Consider the following 22,441-nt stretch of genomic DNA (forward strand, 5'->3'; position numbering starts at 1 on the left):
GGTAGTTGACAACCAGTTTCGATATATATATATATGTGTGTGTGTGTGTTCTTGTTTCCTACATACTCTGTTTGTGCGGATTTGTTGCAAGCAACTATCACATGAAAGTGTATTACAAACGAAACATTTAGTGTGTATGAAAGAGAGAGAGAAAGAGAGACTTTTCGACAAAATCTGGAGGTTGCCACTGCTGCAGTTCCTCTCCTGGCCCGGCGAAATGATCTGTCACAAATTTGTGTAAATCATCCTTGGAATAGTTCCCAAGCAGTTTAAATTTTGCAAGGACATCATCTGAAGAAAAGAGTGAAGCGGTAATAGCAATGTATTTAAGTTATGTGATATTAATTCTTTTAAATAACATGTTCTATCAACTGATTTTTGTGCGATGCATCTTGTGCATGACAACATCTACAGGCATAGTATAACAAGCAAACTTGTCCGCAGATGGCCGTCCTCTATCCCCTAAATCTTGAATTGGCATTTACGTCCATTACAAACCAGCACATTTCTCAAATGGTAATTGTAATGTTCTAATATCTTTCCATCCAAATCTAAAAGCTCCATGTGTCCTCTTAGTAAAGTGTTTAGCCATCCAATGAGTTTCCGTATGACTGATTGTATCTCTTTTGACAATGTAGATTCTTGTTCGTAGAGAACCTAAGCGGGTAGCTGATTGATCGTACAAGTGAATCTAAATCATTTTCTCGTCTTAGGGTCTGCGAGAAGAACCTTTATCAGCTGTAAAGTGTTCAATATTTATTCTGAAAACAGGTTTCTGCTCACGTCTACTTTCATTAGAATCGCTCCGGAAACTTGGTGCACACAATCATAAAAGCCGTCACTCATGTATTTGTGCCAGGGGTTTGATATTCACCCGCATTGAGGGCGTATTGCATGTAAATATCATTGAAATGCAGTGTCTATTCCGGTCAATAATTTAACCTTTTCTGGTATACCCTTTGGTGGGAACGAAAGCAATCAAACTTAGATGAGTTCCTTCGTCGACCACATTTCATCTACAGCATTACTAGCGGGACACACATGTCAAGGTTATAATCCATTGGTAAGAATGTTTCTCCAGGTTCAAATACGACGAGTCTTCCCCCATTTTATCCGACTGTGCGCTTGATGGAAAAGGAAATTTCGTTTGAAAACGCCCAAGCACAGGCGCGGGCAAGTGAAAAACTGATTCCTATCTAAGCAAGGAACAAAAAATACATCTATCTCTGGTAGCTTGCCGATCTGAGACAATGGTTTTGAATTATATTATCTTCCGCAAAAGCTTCGCAAATGGCATAACAGAACGCTGCAAGATATCCAAATCTGTTGCGAAATCCCCACCCCCCAATTTATCCATCTAAATTAAAATGTGAGCCTTATCCTTTTGATTCTCAAGCGATTTCAAATATTCATTTTGGCCCTGTCCTTTACATGGTGTTGTCATCATAATATGATGGGCTTGGATAGAGACTGACATAACTGTTATATTATTACGTGTTGAAGTCACATGAGTAGTAACTTTTCTGTTCGTCAATGTGAAACATTTCAGAAGATTTTATCATTTAATATTGAAGTTCTCAATCAGCATAAAGGTACACTATCATTCTCCCATTATGTATATGATTTTCTGTATAATACAATTCAAAGTGGGGTATTCCAAAATGAAATAACATTAGATTCCTTTAAATTGTGGGCGAGTGCAGCTCTGTTCTCGTGACGTTCAGTGAAAGTCAAAATAAAAAATTGTGAGGCGACTCTGTCTCGGCTAAAGTTGATTAATTTGTTTGCAAAGATGGCATTGGATTTCATGTTTTTTTCTATACTATACAATCAGCATAGCGTAAACCACAAAGATAATCCTTAGCGCCATATTGTAACGGTTGTTGTGGAATCAATCACCTTCAATAGTAGTGGTAGTAAAATGAAGCTTTTTAACCACTCGGTTTGAACAGTTGTTTTTTATTTAAATAATTTTTTAAAGGTCATAGCCTCAATCTCACATGACTTTTGTTTACACTCTAAAACGCCACGTGTGTATGTGCAACGTATGGATCATAATCAGTGAAAGTGATTCATAAAAGAGGACAGTTACCGGGCATAGAACGCGGAGACTTATATTTTTAACAGACAAAACCCCCATTATGATACTTCAATGGTAAACGCCTTTGAGACTGTGACATGGTGTTCATTTATTTAAAAGGAAATTACTTGACGTTTACTTCCTGTGAATCTGCCACCACATGGTTCATTGTTTGTGCTTGGAGTTGTCTATGATTTCCCATTTCCCAAATGATTTGCCTCGAACTCAGCTGTAATAATTATTTTATCCTCCATTCACCTATGAGGGTTTGTTGTTGCTGTGATTCCAGCCACACTAAGACCAACTGTTGTTAGCGCGGCAAGTCAACAAATAGCATATGCGACCAAACATGCGCGTATGTATTTCATGATCAATGCGATTCTTCTGGTGATTTCATTTTGCAGATGATTTTCCGCTAAGATGATTTTCCACTAAGATTATTTTTTCACGTCGATAACGTTGCGAAGTCATCACAGTTCTTCTATTGCCTGAAAATCATATAAAGAAACTTCGCTTAGCTTGCTTTAGAATATAATGTGCTACGTCTATTATTAATTAGCGATCTTTTCGAAATTCAATAATGATTCTCTTCATTCTTCCTTGCTGTACGTTTGTCCAAGTGACCATGCTGGGAAATATTGAGGTCAGAAGAACATGCACACTCTTATATACTGTTTAAGTCAAGTTTACCAAATTACATTAGCCTGAACATGTGTATGCAGTAATGAGCTTCAAGAAACATTTACGTCAGCAAACACATCTGTTGAAATCCTTGATTCATGCATGTATTTAGGATTCGTCCCATATTAGAATAAGAGTAAATAAAGAAGCGTCCAGCATTTAAGATCTGTTGATGAATCATGACGATTGTTCTACTTTAAGACAATGAAAGTTTAACTCCATCCTGGTTGCACATGGGTTGTTTTCTGACGTAGCAGCAGAGAAGGCGAACAGACCGACTTTGGGAGCGTCCAAAAACCGAAATAAGGCTTCTAACTAAAAATATTTCGAGCTGAATATTTGCTTGAAATAAATGATTGTCTAAACAAATTGAGGATTCTCCGGTTAGTTAGACCATTTATTTTCGTAAATTGCTTTCCTGATCTGAAATTTCTTCCTGTTAGAGATTCATTCAGAAAAAAACTACAAGCGCAGCAACAATCACAAGTTGAGTACGAAGAAGATACTGAAAAATTATTTAAACCCGTCACTGCAGCTACTAAGAAAGCTGCAGCGGCTGTTGAAAAAACTATATGGGGAGATATTGCGAAGGAAGATGAGAAGAGGAAAAAGGGTATTTTTCCAGTATTAGAACAAGCTGCAGAGCAGACTGAAAAAATAGCAGCGAGAACTAAAAAAAACAAAACAGATTTTATGAGATCTTCCAACTGATATAGCTGCAGCTCAACCTCCACTCGTTGGTGAAGAAATACTTGAAGGTATTGGAAAACTTCGTACTGAGATAGGTGATATGAAAGATTGTGAATTAATAAAACCAGAAGAAGAGAAATACGATGAAAGGGAAATGATTACGCTGAGCGATAAATTTACCAAGGGGGGTATCACATTTATAAGAGAAATTAGGGATATTGATACGTTATGAAAACTTGCAGCAGAAAGTAAGGATAAAAAAGAACAATTTTTAAAACCTGAATATAGATCCGCTTGTATTAGTAATCCCGAAATCTGGTATAAATGGATATATCGTAAATATTACAATAAAGATAGAGTTTATTCCAATGATGAGGTATATAATGAGTATCGCAGAAAAACAGACATGTATCTTGCACAAAAAGAATCAAAATTATCACAATCTCTCAGAATAATAAGTGAGGAAGAAGAAGGAGCAACTGGAAGTGGTTTAAATATCCTGATACAGCCGGAAAATAATCTTGTTTGTCCTGATAATATCCTCAATGACGTGTCACGGATAGAAGTTCTCATAGGGGGAAACGTGCCGGAAATAATTCAACAGAAATAACCAATGAAGCAGCTGATATTTGTCGGCAGTTATTTCAAGGTGGTATCATGGATATTGGCGTTTACCGAGAACTTATTGATGAGCTCGTTGATGATTAGTCACCGCGATTAGATAAATGGTAAATAAAATAAGATGATCGTGCACAATAATCATCGTAAATCCGTAAAGGTCAGAGCGGTAAACTCACGATTACCAATCTATAGAGTTATTTACGGAGATGGACTTGGTGATGTTATTCAGGGATTATTTACAAGGATAGCTCCAAAAGTAGCACCTGTTGCAAAACAATTATCGATGAAAGCTATTGATATTGTTCGTGAAAAAGCTCCTGGTGCAATTGTCAATGTTGCTGGTAAGGCGTTCTCGGCGATCAAAGATAGACTAGCACGATTAATAAGACGAAAACAACAACCAGTAAAATTGCCAAGTATTGAAGTGATGACCGCAGACATAAGTAAAATAATAAATCAAGCTGCAAATCAAAAACTAGCAGCGTTAGCAGATCGGGGACTCGGTGAATCGGGAAATAATATCTCAAGTTTAATATCAGGATGTGGAACTTTCCGAAGTGGAATTATCCGAACGCGGTAATCAACGTGTTAGACGAAAATAATTACAATAAAATGTTCAAGCACGTATCCGACACAGCATTTGACATGGAAGCACCTGTCCTTAAAGATGAATCAGTACGTGATTATAAGTTTTATTGTTATGACGCACGAACACCAGATCAACGTGGAGGAAGAATTGAACTACAAGTTCATGACACAAGTAGATATTTTCTACCCGTTGAGGCTTTTATTGAGGTAGAAGGTACAATTGTAAGAACAACCGATGCTAATTACGGAAATGAAGTAAAAGTTGGTTTTGTCAACAATGGGATCATGGCATTATTTAGTAGCGCCACGTATATGATTGATGGAAAAAATATTGAATCGATTCAGAATGATGTCGACGTTGCTACAACAAAATAGGGTTGGCAAGATATTCTGATGATTATACAAGATCAGCAGGTACCACAATGATGTTTGTGAAAGATAATTCTGGTCACCCCAACGATGATCCGTATAATATAAGACGACCAAGAAATTTTGCCGGAAACGCTGATGCTGATGTGACGCCGGTTGTTCATGGTTCTAATCCAGATTTCAACTTGGGATTTGCAGCACGTTGTAGGAATATTAAAAAGGTTATTTTTGGAGCTAGACACACAGTTGTTCTTGTAAGAAAGGGTGATGATAACGATGCCCTGTGGAGACCCGCTGGTGATGCTGGTAAAGTAATATTATCGAAACTTTCACTGTGGATGCCGGTAATGACTCCAACAATCGCAGAAGAACAAAAATTGATTTCTTTCATGGACACAGGCGGTAAATCCTTGTTGTCATGGTTAACAACAAGCACAGATAGTATGCAAACTGACGTTAGCAATCACTTTACATGGCATATAGCATCACAACAAGGTGTTTCTGCACCACGGGATATTTTTATTGCGTTTCAGAACCATGATCATTTAGGTAATCAAGAACGTACTCATATGATATTTGATAAACTAGGTATCACAAATATTTCCTTACGGATAAACGGACAACAAGAACCAACAGAGAATATACAACTAAATTATGAACAAAATAGTATAGGACGTGTATATCATCGTTTGATGTCATTCATGGGACGTGATCAAAATGTTGATACTGGGTTGCAAATATCACAGCATGATTTCAGAACTTTGTATCCAATTTATTATTTTTCACTGGAGCATCTTGATCTATCAAAACAATCTGTCGTTGATATACATCTTAAAGCAGCATTAGATACAGGTGGTGGTGTTGATTATAGAGCAATCGCGGTTATACTCAGCGATAAAGCCATGTTACTTGAAGGTGGTAGTGGTCGAATGAGAGTCGTTGATGCACCAGTGGAAAATCTTTAATCATTATTTGGAGCGTGGCAAGTATTTATCATAAAATGCCATATCATCATGTTAGTGTCAGTCTTACTCCTGGTCAGATTAAAAACCTTCAATCAAATTCAGCAAAAAACTGCTTAATGAAAATATCACTATAGCGAGATCAGATCACGGGTGGTCAAAATAAACTATCATTATCAGAACGCCAGCTTAAACATTTCAACGGCGCTAAACAATCAAGAACAGGCGTCAAATTTAATCTCTCTGCGGGTGTGATTAAGGACATAGTTAAAACAGGCGGTATTTTTCCACTTCTCGCGGCTATTCCAGCATTAATAGCTGCTGCCGCTCCAGCCATAGCAAAAGCAGCCGCGTTAGGTGCTGTTGGAACAGCTACTAGAATGGCTTTAAAGAAAGCAACAGGAAATGGGTATAAAAAAGGGACGCGGCCTAAGATTACCGAGATCTCGTTGGGGAAGAGGTCTGAGGCTTCCAGGATCACTTTGTTAGACGCTGAAGCATCACATTTTGATTTACTTGATGCTGCTAAGCGATTAAAAATAAAAAACTTCAGAGGTGTTTTTATGCGAGATCAATTACCAAAACAACCGAACAAACTCGAAACAGGTATTATTAATCTTGACTCGAATTCAGGACCTGGTACTCATTGGGTATCATACACGGTTGATCCACGTGGAATCGTTTATTTTGATTCATATGGGTTAGCTCCACCCATTGAGTTTATCAAGTATGTTGCACCACTTCACGCGCAAGTTTGGTATTCAACGCTACCCATACAAACAATGATAAATCCGCCAATATGCGGCCATGAAGTAATTAATGTACTTAACGCTATATTAAAATCATCCAAACCGCCACATAAGGTCGTAAATGATTATACAAGCAACCGCTTCATTGCGCGTAAAGCATTTTAAACAGATCTTAGATTATAATGGTTGATATTTACAGAAGAAGATCTTCTTCTACGGTTAAGAAAAAGTCTGATAACATTGATCTGTCAAAGTACGCGACTAAAAATGAACTCGCTGATATTATGAATCTTGCTGGAGTTGACCCAGATGAGGTTGTTATTTTTCAGGACCGATACGGAAAACTAAAAACGAGCAATATCAAATGGAATGATATAATTCAACGAGTACTCGGTGCGGTCACGGATAATATACCCGTGTTTACTGACAGCGGCAGAATTAGGGATTCAAGTATATCGTTTATAACCATCAGAGATCAAATTAGACCAAGTGTTGCTAATCGCGTGAAAAATACCGGTGACACAATGACAGGTGAACTCAGCATGAACGGGAATAAGGTAGTAGTTTTGACAGATCCAACATCCGACGAAGACGCAGCAACAAAAAAATACGTTGACGTCAACTACAACACCGTAGATGGTAAATTATCCACGTTGCGGGCCGAGTATGACAATCACGTAGGCGCTTTTGGAAGATTTTGAAGAAATTTTCAAAAAAAACGATGAATCCATAGATAAATTCTTCGGCACTCCGCACGCCATTGACATAAAACTCGTTGATATCAAGACGAACATCAACACGATCAAACAAACACAGCAAAACATCGTAGCGGGTATTCCTGAGATCGTTAATAAAACCAGTCTGATTAAAATCCCACCCTGAGTTACCCCCGGGCATATTACCAACATCGTATACACGGTATCATCGGGATTTGCATCATGGTGTCAGCAAAATAAAACTATCAAATATACCGCAACAGTCACTGGCGTGTACAGGCTGTCTGTGTTTAGTGCTGCAAAATTTAAAATATTTACATAGTATCCATGGCGTCATTCAACTGATAAGTTTTCCGGGGTTGTATCTGTTATATTAAATAACGGAAACGAGGAAATATTTATTCTGGAAGCAGTTGATAAGAAATTAACCGCAACATCTTTCTGGTGGTGTTTGGAATTTGTAGCTGAAACACCTCAATTGGTTACTGCATAAAATATAATGAGTACCTCAATCGACGTTCAAAAATTTAGGTACAATCAAGCGCGTGAATGGCAGGCAGTGTTGAAAGATCGAATCGAACAATATACAGTAAAAATAAAAAAGTATCAACGAAGATTAGTTATCATCGACGTTGTTGTTTATTCGGTATCCGCTGTTGTTGCTGGAGCTGGAATAATATTATCCGCGGTAACAATGATGGCACCAGTAGCTGTGACTATTTGTATTTCAGCTGCAACAACCATTGCAGGTGTGCTTAATATCATTGCAAAAAAAATATGTACTTGCACGAATGAAAAATTATCCGATTACATGATAAAATTACACATAGCAACTGTCGCATACTCGAAGTTATCCTCGTTGTTATCAGCGAGTCTCAGTGATGGAATTATATCCGATTCTGAATTTTCAGAGATGATTAAAATATACAACTGCCCTGGTATTAAAGGTACGAGTATTAATAATGACGGAATTACTCCAGCAGATCGTGACGAACACAACCCCGCACAAGACCACGATGATCTCGGTAAGCTCGATTAATCCTGAATTTAACATCAATTTTCCAACTGCGATTCGCGCGAATGAAATTGCACTAGCGCAATTACGAGTATACCATAGTTGGCCAAATATCAGATCGAGATTATTTAATGGTACACCAGCAAATAATTCGCTTGTATTTGCTAATAAAAACAAACCAGATGGAACACCTGATTGGGTCGTTGTTGGAATAGCAACTGGCAGTTATGAGATCGCACAAATCAATGATGAATTTGCGCGTAGAATAAAATCAATAACAGAAAAAGAAGCAAAAATATCAATTACTGTTCATGAGCCGACGCTATCTTCTGCAATCGAAATAAACTCTCCTGATTATGCCGTTGATATTTATCAGTCCACGATAAGATCCGTACTAGGTTGGCCTGATATTGCGCCAGAATATCATGGACCACCAGAACCAAAATTAATTGAATTTCTCACTGACGATGCCAAGTTTATAGCAACTCCAGAATACAAAGAAAACTTTTTCCAATGATTATTTTTTGACTGAATATGGTACATCATTAAGATTTGTTTTATAAACTATTTAAGTTCGCAACACCACCGACTCATCTGGTTGTCCAAGATGAATATTTTGATTTTCTTTCAGGTATAATTACTCCTGAACTTACACGCTCATTTGATAAATTAAGAAATTTATTTGCAGGTATTATGCAGTATTATTCTGATGACCTAAAACAACAAACTATCGAAACAACTCAGCATGTGAATCAAATTGTGGACGATATCGAACATACTAATCGAGAAATTCGTGACTCGGTAATTAATGAAGAGTATTATAGATTCCATGGAGAAAGAGAATCGTCGTATTATGTATTTCTTGATTATTTTAAAATAACCGAGCAACAATTACCGACATTTGTAATACCAGCACTTGCAACCGAACAAATAAAGAAAAATCTCAAAGATATTATCAACAAAAACTTTCCTGAAATACTAGCTGCGTGGAGAAAAATAGCCCCACCAGCAACTGTTCTTAGATATAATAATGATCCACAATGCGGCGGCAGACACGTATCTCCGGGAATCGTTAATATAACATCGACAATCGCGGTTAATCTAGTTTGTGACGTAATCGAAGGCAGTTATCAAATAGATATTGGAAGATCAAATCAGGCTCAACCAGGATATATCCTATACACGTTCACACCACAAGTTCCTCCTGGGGATTTGATCGTGCAAGTACCAACCAATCCTGTTTATCTACGTACACATAATTAGTATTTGTCACGAATAAATTTCAAACTCACAGACCACATAGGATGATTAATTGACCTGCGTGGGGAGCAATTGATTGTCAATCTACATGTAAAATCATAGATTTCTGATCGTAGATCTTCGTCTTAAAGAATTTTATCGTAATGAGTTTTGATCAGAAATATTTTATTTTATTTTATCATATATCTTTGATCTTAATATTTTTATTTTATTTTATCAGAAATATTTTTATTTTATTTTATTTTATCAGAAATATTCCAACATTTTTAGTCAAATTTGTTATTTTTAGTCGATTTGTCAAATTACAGTGTTTCGTCAGGTCAAACCTCGAGCGGTTCTCTAATTGATTTATCGATAAATCGTTAAAATACTCATTTTTTTTCGAAAATTACCAGAAAAATTAACAAAAATCGCATGAAAAATCTCATTTTTTGAGCTAATTTTACTGATTTTTAACGATTTATCGATAAATCAATTAGAGAACCGCTTGAGGTTTGACCTGATGATATTGGAAAATTCATCAATTTTCCTTAACAAATCGACTAAAAATAACAAATGTTGAAATATTTTATTTTTTTCTGAACATTTGATCATTTAACATAGTTCTGAGTGCAACTAGCCCATCAAAATTACGAAATTGATTGGTTTGCATGATTCTGAGTACCAACTAGCCCATCAATTTCAGAAAAAATAAAATATTTCAGAATAAATATAAAATATTTCAGAATAAATATAAAATATTTCAGAACAAATATATAATATTTCAGAATAAATATAAAATATTTCAGAATAAATATAATTTCAGAATAAATATATAATATTTCGGAATAAATACATAATATTTCAGAATAAATACAATTTCAGAATAAATAAAATATTTCAGATAAAATAAAATATTAAGATCAAAGATTTATGATAAAATAAAATATTAAGATCAAAGATCTATGATCAAATAAAATATTAAGATCAAAGATCTACACGTGGTCAGCGTTGACAGGGACCCCAGTCACCGAAACTTTCATTTTCATTTTCACCAGAATTATTTTGTACTACTTCACCAACGAGGTTACTTTGGATCGTTTCACCAGTAACGAGGTTACTCGCTAACATAATTTTTCTTAATAGTCTTATGCGAGTACTAATTGTTTTTTTTTTTGCCTCGTACTCGTGGGATAACTCCAATCTAACTTTTTCTACTGTGGCAGAGAGAGGAACGAATTCCTTCACCTGATTATCTTCTACAGTAGCTAGCCACCGGAACATCGCCGCCTGAATCCGTTTCATGAACTTGTATTCAGATGATAGTGTCTGTATTCCTTGGTTTTTACGTTCTTGTAAAATTTCAAAATCAGAAACTATTTTTTCAGGATTTAGTTCATCGGATATATTAATTCCATCTTTTTCCAATTTTTTAATAGCAACAATTACATCATTAATATTTTCGTAGTTCATTATTTAGTGTATATATATATATATATATATATATATATATATATATATATATATATATATATATATATATATATATATATATATTTCCCCTATGAACATATTCGAGTCTTTTAGCAAGTTCAGGAAGGGGCACAGCACAACATATACAATGAATGCAATGAGTGAATGAAATGAAATATACACAATGAATGAAATCTTAATTAAGGACGGCACAACCCAGAACTCGTAGCTTGCCACCGCATTCTACCAAGTTCAACAGGCACACGAAATGCTACCCCCTATGAGAGCCCCTAACCCGTCAAACAACGGTCTAGAGGCCCAAAAGGGAGGACGGCACAAACATATGTTGAATGAATGAACCTCTATTCGAGTGTTTTAGCAGGTTCAGTAAGTATGCAATGAATGAATGAAATGGAATATATGCAATGAATGAGTGAAATGGAATATATGCAATGAATGAAATCTTAATTAAGGACGGCACAAACATAAATGAGGCCATTTTCTACGCTCAACAGAACACACCCCCAATAATCAGCCCGTGGGTGATACAAAACATGTATCAACCACCAGTGACGTGTGGTTGGAGGGTTCTGTTGAGCGTAGGGGGATGGCGGTGCCCCAATTCATTATAAAAATCGCTAATATGCGTAACCACCGACGGTTGTCAGTCATGGGATTCGATTCTGGGACCGTGAGCATCACGGCCAGATGCATCACCAATTGAACTATCGAATCAACTAGCAATATATCTTTCAAAGGTTATTATATAGCTACAGATCGGTTTAAATATTTCTGCATTTCTGAATAGATTGTAAATTTCTGTATTAGAACAGCGGTTTCTGAATAGATTGTAAATTTCTGTATTAAAACAGAGGTTTCTGAATAGATTGTAAACATTTGTTCATTAAAAACAGCGTGTTCTGCCAAGATTTCTCGTAATATCTTTGCACTAACAGCGTGTTCTGTCTATTTACATACTACCACGGCACAATCAAACGTTTTACCACCTACAGATTGGTTTAAATATTTCTGTATTTCTGAACAGATTGTGAATATCTGCATTAAAAACAGCGTGTTTTGCCTCGATTTCTCATAACAGGTTTAAAAATAACTCGCTATAGTGTATGATGGGAAATACGTTTATTTTTCTATTTTGTAAGTTAGAAACCATAAATATCTTTCTTTGGTAATTAATTACGACGTAGATGATTAATTAACCAATTATGACCATAAAAAATCGGAAATCTACGAAGAAAACTATATACTACAGAAGTAATCTCCCTTTAGCATAATCAAAAAATCAGTAGTGTAACAATGAGGCTTTCTGACAAAAAAGGATAAATGGTTAAAAAAATGGTTATTAAATATAATTCGAGGTAATGATGATAGTTTATCTCATTAACAATACTGGAAGGTGATTTTCTGTTTATATTTACTGGAAAAAGTAGTTTTGGTCATATTTTCTGCGACGTATTTTACCACACGCGAGTTAATTTCAAAGTATTTCGCAGCTGAACACATTGATTGAAATGTAATTTCTTCACCCGTCTCTATGTTTGTGGACTTTACCGCCCTCCTTGCAATTGTTCTGTCATATTTACCAGTACCTCCCCATGCAGAGTTCTCGTTTTGTGTAACAGCTCGAAGATTGGATAAAATATTGTCAATTTTCACGCCGTTAATGTGATCGATCACAAGACCGTCTTTGATCAACCCCTTGTGACACTCGTATGTGAAACGATGACAGAGATAAGTTTTCTTTCCAACAGTAGACAATAGATAACTATGATTATTAATACAACCAACTGGTACTTTTTTCTGACAGTGTCTTATCATACCATCAATATTTGATTCGTAGTTTGTTATTGTAGGATGCTTTATAAACTTATCTTGCTCCATTATACAATATTATTTGTTTAAATCATAATTTATCTGAAAACTTAGTTAGATAATCCTCCACGAATTTTATAGCGTTGTTATTGACGTTATTTTTTTTTTGTCATATTATCTTTTAAGCTTTCTGTATCGTTTACCACCACAACACGCACACAACTGTGTTTTTCCTCGCACTCCAGCACCACATCGCAGACATGGTATTGGTCCTAAGCTTCCACGGTGAACGCACTGCATGTGTTGTCCGCAGAATTCTTTTTTACAGGATTTATTACAACGAGTCAATGAACCCACCATGAGCCATTTGCATTGAGACATTGTATACATAATACTTTAATTTAAATATTTGTTTGAAATATAATATGAACGAATTCGATAGATTATCCCGAATAAAGCCCTTGAGCGGAGATAAATTTAATCTCGACAGAATATCTCCTAACCTACCGATGCAAGATCTGGTTGATCCGAAAAACAAAGGTTTGATTAATAAAATTCACGACGCCAAGAAAGAATTTCACAAAAATGGTGCATCTCATATCTGGTCAACGTTCAAGATTATACGCAACAAAGACATCAATGACGCTGTGATGAACGACAAACGAGCAGCAATTATCATCAACTATCTTGATAATCGCAAATATCCTTTCAGAATAAAATTTGTCGTGTTGACAGAAACAGATGATTGGATTATCCGTGACAATATGATCCTGTCCACGGTAATAAAAAAACTGTCATACTAAGTAAAGATTCCAAACCAGGTCTATTGACAGGTATTGACAAACCGTATTATGAACGAGCATATCCTGTGACAGCGGTTATTTATGGAATCTATGTGATAAATGAAAAACCCAGCATTGATAAACTGGCGCCGATGAAATTTTCAAAAATAAATTGTGTGGCTGAACGAGTAACAGAACATTTTACCGTTTCGACTCGTGGAAACGGTCTAACGGATAAAAGACGTAAAATAATAAACACGTGGGGAGAAATGGTTAAAGATACCGGTACGTCTATCAAAGATGTCGCTGAGTTAGGAAAAAGATTAAAATTTCCAATAACCGTAGCGACGATAACAGGAGAGATTTTGTATGAATCAAAATATAGATCAAAAGGAGCTTCGATCGAAATTATTGATCATAACGCACACGCGTGGACTAATGCAGTAACAATATTTCCACGAGATCGAACTGTTAAATGTTATCCCGGAGATAATTCTGATGGAGGTATGTTTGATTTTATTAACGAAATAAGTAAAAACGATCCTGTGTCAGTATGGTTATTTCAGTCTTGCGTGGAAGAAAAAAATAAATTTGATCAGTTTGTGAGACCAAATGGCGTTATTTATCGAACAGATCTTCTTCACGAGAAAATGAAAAATCATGCACTGCAATATACTGATGACACTGACGAATTATTGAGCAACTGTTTTACTGTTTCGTCAGTTGCGGCTCATTTTGCTAGAAAGAAAAATTCGTGGAAACCAACTAGGTTTGATTTTCTTGATGACATAATACTGAGTTGTGTCGAATATGGACACGGCGGATTGTGGAATACTAAATACAATCACAGAGATGTTATTTCAGTTGATATGGTCGCGTGTTATCCCGGACGTTTTCTTGGATACGGAGATTGTTCTGTGTACTTTAAAAGATTCGGTCATCCGACGCACGAAATGACGCTCGTATCGATAAATGGACCATTACCGGATATTGACCTAACTGGATTCGCTCGTATCGAGTCATTCGAAATGTCTAAAGGACTTCATCCAATTTGTTATGTTTGGTTTGGAATACATTTTTCATAAAAAAATGTGGACACCAATAGTACTATTACGGTATATGCTTGATTGTTTACCACAACAAAAGGAGTATTCGGATGAAACCGATTACGAGAACAAGATTACAAAAGAGCTTGGTAGAAAAATAATCGGCAAGTTTACCCAAGGTGGAGCATATGATCACAGACGACATTGTACAAGACTGATTATGGATGATGCTGAGTTAGATTTTATAATCGCTGATACAACAAATAGAAATACGTTTATAAGTCGAGAAATAGCTTTCTTGTCAAATAGAACTAAACTAGGTACAATTGTGAGCTACATGGACGGTGAGTCACCTCAGTATACTCATTTAAGATCATCTATGCTCGCGTACGTTTCAATAAACCTATTATCGATGATAAATAAAGTTTCTACACTCGCTGTCAGAGTCGCTACTGATTCGTTTTATATAAGTAAAAAATATTCAATACTGTTAGAAAGATTAAACATAGGCACTTATGCATCGTGGGGTTCATGGAGAATAAAAAAGGAATATATGCTCGATTATTCCGAATCTGCTGATGTTGCGGTTAAAGATATTTACCTGATAAAATCAGGCAAAAATAATCAGATATCGTCGACAACTTCGTTGTTACCATCGGTATACGATGCAATAACTAGACACAAAACAGTTTATCTAAACGGACCTGGCGGTTCTGGTAAAACCACTCGAGCTATCGAACTATTTCAGAACTCAGATATGATTGTGCTAACACCTACACACAGACTCGCGCGAGAAATGAAACAACGAGGAGTACAGTCATGTACTTATCACAGCTTTTTCCGATGGAAGGGTGATACATGGACATCTTTAAGGATGGGCGAGAAATACATTCCAAGGATTATAATATGGGATGAAATATGCACTGTACCGCTAGAAACATTAAAAATATTTCTTGATTGGTTATTAACAAGAAATACTGCTGTGATAATGTGCGGCGATCACGGTCAACCACAACCCGTAGCTGGACCATCTCCACATGGATGGCTGAAAAATTTCGTTGACCACTTCGAAGAAATATCTGATGATCATAGAGCACTTGACGCAACGTTGAAGGAATTTAAAAAATTAATCAGACTACAACCGAATAAAATTCAGTGTGAAGTAATGCGCGAGATAATTTCAGAAACACCCATGAAAGACTTTCTGCGCGCGTGGAGACCAAACGATTTGATAGTTGCAAGTAGAAAGATAGTTCGTGATACACTTCAGCGGGAGTTGTTTCAGTTACAACGAGAAAAGTTTCCAACGTTGCCAGTTCCGTTATGTTATCGACCAGCAGATACGCGACGGCAAAATATTGGCGTCGATATACCAGGACAGACCGAGTCAAGGAAACAGAATCTTGTGTTGAATGATATTGTTGCAGTTGATGTTGATGTTGTTGAAGATGCTTTACGTGCTGATAAATCCCCGTGGACGCTTGGATACGCAATGACAATTCATTCATCTCAGGGATTAACTATTACTGATACAGTTGTTTGGATCGTTGATGATCGTATCGAATGGTCGAACCTAGTTTATCTTGCAATGTCTCGAGTTAGAAAAATATCTCAATTAAGACGAATCGTCATGGACTCGTCAGTGATTAGTGATGATACTGACGAATGTCAAAGCGATATAATAAGAAAAAACTTAGCTGGTTATAAACAAGGTGACCAAAAAAAAACAAACGCGATTTTGATCTTGATGCTGATTTTATTAATGCGCTAAAACAACAACAGAATAATCATTGTGCAAGTTGTAATTGTATAATGTTATGGCGGTATCTAAAAAATGATCCAAGAAAATTTACCGTAGATAGAAAAAATAACAATCTTGGTCATACACGAGAAAATATCATGTTGACCTGTCTTGAATGTAACCGACGTAACGGAGCTAGTTAGGTGATTTGGGTGGTAATTGTGTATCATCGGGAATTATCTGTAATTGTTCACGTACAAATCCACGTTGAGGAGCAGTTGAATCCAGTCTGTAGATTGCAGGTCTACCTGAGGATCTTGTCACGGTGGATATTTTATGTGTGGTAACACTCCAAATAGGATCAGTCGCTCTTTTTTTACCGCCTTCAAGTTCACCGGGCTAGTATAAATACATGACAGTGATATTACCTAATACTGGCTGTGCTGAAAGATCACGTCGTTGTATTGGTATATTTTTTTTTTGTAATCGCATTAATAGGTTTCATGTTGGTTGTTCGAGTGATCTCATTATTTAACGCTGCTATCACATTTGGTAATCTTGCCACCCATTCACGAGATCTTTTATCCTAAATAAATTCCTTCGCATATTGATATCCAAATAACCGCTCAGCAAGTGTTCGATTAAATCGTTCAACAATTGCCTGATCACGATGAATTGCAGTATGTCCTCGTCGTATTTTGACATTATGTTGCTTCATTAACGATGATACTGGACCAAGAAATTCCTTGCCAGGATCAACTTGTAACAGCTGTGGCCATCGTAGACCACCTCGTTGATAAATTCGTTTAAACGCATCGGCTACCTCAGATGCTGTTTTCGCTGATAGCGGTTCTGCATCTTTATATCTACTTGCAATATCAACAACAGTTAGCGCGTATTTGTACATTTTTCTACGTACAGTATCATGTGGTAAAAACAGAATATCAGCTTGACGAACTTCATTAGGAACACTGACATTGAAATGTGCAAATCGAATTTGCTTAGGTGGCGATAGGTAAATCTGCCATATTGCCTGTTTGGATAACCACGCTTTAGCAGTAGAATGTTTAACAGCTGCAGCATCAGCAAGTTTACTAATTGCTGCTTTACCCTTCCAGTATCCAATTGGTGAATAATAAATCGATTCCATTTATATATTACCAGCCCCTAGTGCTAATTTACCTTTGATCGCAGATCTTACTAACCAATTAGCTAATTTGTCTTTGATATTTTTATTTTTTTATAGAATCTAGCGCATGAATTAATTCCACATCTGCAATATGCCTATGTTGTAGATCATTGCTTTTATATGCAACATCATGAGCATGGCATGCTTTATCAATAGCGTGTATTGGTTCCTCACCTGGTTTTGGTTGATCCTGATTATCAAGCCTGATATCAAGTCGAGTACCAGGACCGCAATAATTATATCCTGGTAGGTGTTTTGCTCCTGGGTATTTAGCCCACGGAGTCCCGGGTAATTTTGTTAATTTTGCTGCAATATCATCCCCGTGTTGCTTTTTTTTTAACGCTGACTTTGTCCCTGAATTATCACCGGGAATAAATTTAAACTTCTTTGTATCACACCGCGTACACTTATCCGTAACCGCTGATCTGTTATTTTTTGTGGTAATAGTTGTTAGTGTATCCGTCGGGGTACGCGTCCTGCACTTCACACAATATAAATCCATGGATATTTTATGCAGCATGGATATAATTGATTTCTCAGCGACAAGAAAACGAGAACCTGTCAAGCACCATCCTGTGTTACCAAATTCAATTAGAATGATAACAATAGGACCATCTGGAAGTGGAAAGACACAGTTGTTACTCAATCTTATAATGAGATGGTTAAAGTGGGAAAAATTGTATTTGGTAGCCCCGTCAGTTGATGATCAACGATGTTATAATGTGCTTAAGGATTATAATGAAAACGCGCAAATAGATAAAGATAACGATGTTATCGAGTTTATAACCGATACTGATGAAGCACCATCAGTTGATTCCATAGACGGATTTATTAATAATTTAGTTGTATACGATGATGTGATGCTGGACAAACAATCAAATCCAGCTAGGATTTTTTCTCGAGGTAGACATAAAAACACCGATGTCATTTATGTTACTCAACGATACACACAAATACCAAAAGTGATCAGAGATAACTGTAATATTTTAGTTGTGTTTAATGGAGTTGATACACATACGTTGCGAAATATTCATCAAACTTGGTGCAGCGGTGACATGAATATAATTAAATTCAGAAACTTCTTTTCACGAGCGCAAGCTGCTCCGCACGGGTTTATAACAATAAATTTGCACGATCCTAGAACAAGATATCGAATCGGACTCGATACAATATTTGGATAAATTAATATAGCAGCAGAGGAGACCATGACCTCAAGTTGGTTCGTTTAATTTCACGAGTTTTCAGATCAGGAGAGCAATTTACGAAAATAAATGGTCTAACTAACCGGAGAATCCTCAATTTGTTTAGACAATCATTTATTTCAAGCAAATATTCAGCTCGAAATATTTTTAGTTAGAAGCCTTATTTCGGTTTTTGGACGCTCCCAAAGTCGGTCTGTTCGCCTCCTCTGCTGCTCACGTCAATAACCCGAACAATCCCAAAACTGAGGCACTTCATGAACAACGACAGTGGCTCAGATTCAAACTAGGTCATTCAAGGTCACTTTCACCAACAGGTAATCAATGTCAATCCAAGAAGGAACATAAGCCGTCGTTGAAACGAAGGAAGTATTAGCCGATACACTGCTGGTCCGAGCGAAACACAAGGAGCGACTGTGTCAGGTCTTCTGGATCACGTCCTTGTGGCACTTCCAACGAAGACGACAGTGAACAGAATTTTGCGTTGTTATCAAAGTACTCGCATCCCGCGATGCTGACTGTGCATTTCCTCCAGGTCCTTCAGATACATTATTTACTATCCCAGAGACATTTGTCGACTTTGTGCTGTATTATTCTGGTGCATGTCCCGATTGCATTATAATAATGGGATGCCACTAGTTATTGGATGGCATAGACATAATACCAATCTATCTAATGTTAGCACGTCTTTGAAAGGGTGTCTACTATAATGTAAGTTTAATTATCCCACTTTTGTACACATTTTTTTGTCAAAATTACAACTGTAACAGGAGAGGATACTAACACTGTCGGGAATCGAACCCGGTTCGTCTGTCTCATAGTCGGGCGCACGTAACACTAGATTAAACCGGTCCGACCAACTAGAATGGTTAGTAATTGGCATCATAAACTTTGACCCCTACATTACGTAAACAACAATTAATATGTACATAGCAATACACAGCAACTTCATCTATTCCAAGGTACAAAAAATACATACATACACAGCAACTTCATCTATTACACACAGCAACTTCATCTATTACAAGGTACAGATCGTTTAATTTTCAGTGGGGAGAGGGTTCTCCTAACCTATCCTGGTTTCATTTTCTTTTTTATCTCAAGATAATGACCTTTTTCAGTTAATATAATGAATATTATATATAAATATTGTAATATAATGGATATAATAAATAAGTATTGTAACATAATGGCTATAATATGTAAGTATTGTAATACAATGGATATAATATATGAGTATTTTAATATAATGGATATAATATATAAGTATTGTAATACAATGGATATAATATATAGGTATTGTAATACAATTGATATAATATACAAGTAGTGTAAAATAATGGATATAATATATAAGTATTGTAACATAATGGATATATTATATAAGTATTGTAATATAATGAATATAATATATAAGTATTGTAGTATAATGGATATAACATATAAGTAATGCAACATAATGAATATAATATATAAGTATTGTAACATAATGGATATAATATATAAGTATTGTAACATAATGGATATAATATATAAGTATTTTAATATAATGGATATAATGTATAGGTATTGTAATATAATTGATATAATATAGAAGTAGTGTAATATAATGGATATAATATATAAGTATTGTAATATAATGAATATAATATATAAGTATTGTAATATAATGGATATAATATATAAGTATTGTAGTATAATGGATATAATATACAAGTATTGTAATATAATGAATATAATATATAGGTATTGTAATACAATTGATATAATATACAAGTATTGTAATACAAGTATTGTAATATAAGTATTGTAATATAATGGATATTATATATAAGTATTGTAATATAAAGGATATCATATATAAATATTGTAATATAATGGACATAATATATAAGTATTGTAATATAATGGATATCATATATAAGTATTGTAATATAATGGATATCATATATAAGTATTGTAATATAATGGATATCATATATAAGTATTGTAATATAATGGATATCATATATAAGTATTGTAATATAATGGATATCATATATAAGTATTGTAATATAATGGATATCATATATAAGTATTGTAATATAATGGATATCATATATAAGTATTGTAATATAATGGATATAATATATAAGTATTGTAATATAATGGATATCATATATAAGTATTGTAATATAATGGATATCATATATAAGTATTGTAATATAATGGATATAATATATAAGTATTGTACTATAAATCAGAGCAAGATATTTCTTCGGCTATTGAAAGACGGAATTCTTCTTAAAAATACGTCCGGCCTGTGCCCCAGAACATTTCTTGTTGGTTCCCGATATAATTAGATATGCAGTAAGTTCAGAAATACCGCAGTATACTGCTGTAAACAAATATACTGTCCAGCTTATATGTCTGTCTATCTGTCTGTCTTTATCTAATTCTGCTACTACCAGATATGTCCCAGTGCTAGACATCACTATAAGCTGTCAAACTGTAAACATCGTAGCGTTATTACTGAAACATTGTTAAAGCTACGTTAAAAAACCAAAATTGTGTTTGTGAGTGTCTTCTGCGAAAACTAGCCCTTCTCTGGTACTCTAACGATATATTTTATAATGCTTGTCAGTGTATAATTTCTTTCACTGTATTCATCTAGCAGTTTTAATTTCCTTTGTACATATGAGCAGTGTTCAAAAGCATGCTGTCAAACGTACCAGAAAACGAGAACATTAAAACTTATTTGTTTCCTGAATGAGTATCTCTTTCTATTTTCACTTTATAAAGGTAACAGCTTGGCAAATACCAAATAAAAAAAAAGGTTGTTTCTACCTGGCGATGATTTTAAATTCATGTCCACGAACGTCTTGGAGTCCGGGAAGAGATTTGCCATTTGCACAGCCTCCAGTATTGGACCATGACAATAAATCTGGCTGGAAAATAAATTTTAATGCAGTGATGTCTTCCTGTGACGGTCAATTCATATAAAGAAAGCTTTCTCAGAAAAGATATTTTTCAAACCCCTTTGTTCACTTCTTTATTTCACCCTACTATAAAATACATCTGCCTGTAAAGGAAGAACTCTCAAAGTCATTTGTGCGATCTTTATAGACAGATTCCCCCGAAGTTTAGTTACTGTTGTTTGTTCAGATAACTTAAGTAGTCTTGTTTCAGTTTATGAGTCCTGTCATCATCTGGCTTTTCCAATGCAACGTGTAAATACTTATATTTATCACTCACCGCCCGGCATTAACTGACAGACTTTTTAAGTACTTTTCACCCGAATAAAATCTACAAATCATTGGCCTCAGTATTACGCTGCTGTCTTGATGGATATTAGAAACTGCCATTTTATAGTACGGGAGGAATTAAATCTATATTTGTGATGTATGTATAGTACGTCATATTTGTTATCATCCATTAAAATTATAAAGATCAAAACGTTAGTAAAATTTAATGTAGCCGGGCTTAAAATAG

General features: G+C 35.4%; 1 protein-coding gene across 2 annotated transcripts in view; it reads right to left on the reverse strand.

Annotated features, from left to right (window-relative positions):
* LOC149799194 (trehalase-like) overlaps positions 1–22,441 on the reverse strand; it is a 44,084-nt gene that overhangs the window by 19,568 nt on the left and 2,075 nt on the right. For both annotated transcript variants that reach the window (XR_016421105.1, XM_089958456.1), the window contains exons 2-3: positions 21,797–21,897; positions 162–291 (exon numbers count right to left, since the gene is read on the reverse strand). Coding sequence is in view for 1 of the 2 variants with exons in the window: in XM_089958456.1 (XP_089814582.1) it covers positions 162–291; positions 21,797–21,897 (231 nt within the window). In the remaining variant the exon portion in view is untranslated. The remainder of the gene's footprint in view (positions 1–161; positions 292–21,796; positions 21,898–22,441) is intronic.

The sequence above is a fragment of the Sinohyriopsis cumingii genome, chromosome 5, assembly GCF_028554795.1.
Source record: "Sinohyriopsis cumingii isolate HCF-2022 chromosome 5, ASM2855479v2, whole genome shotgun sequence".
NCBI lineage: Eukaryota > Metazoa > Mollusca > Bivalvia > Unionida > Unionidae > Sinohyriopsis > Sinohyriopsis cumingii.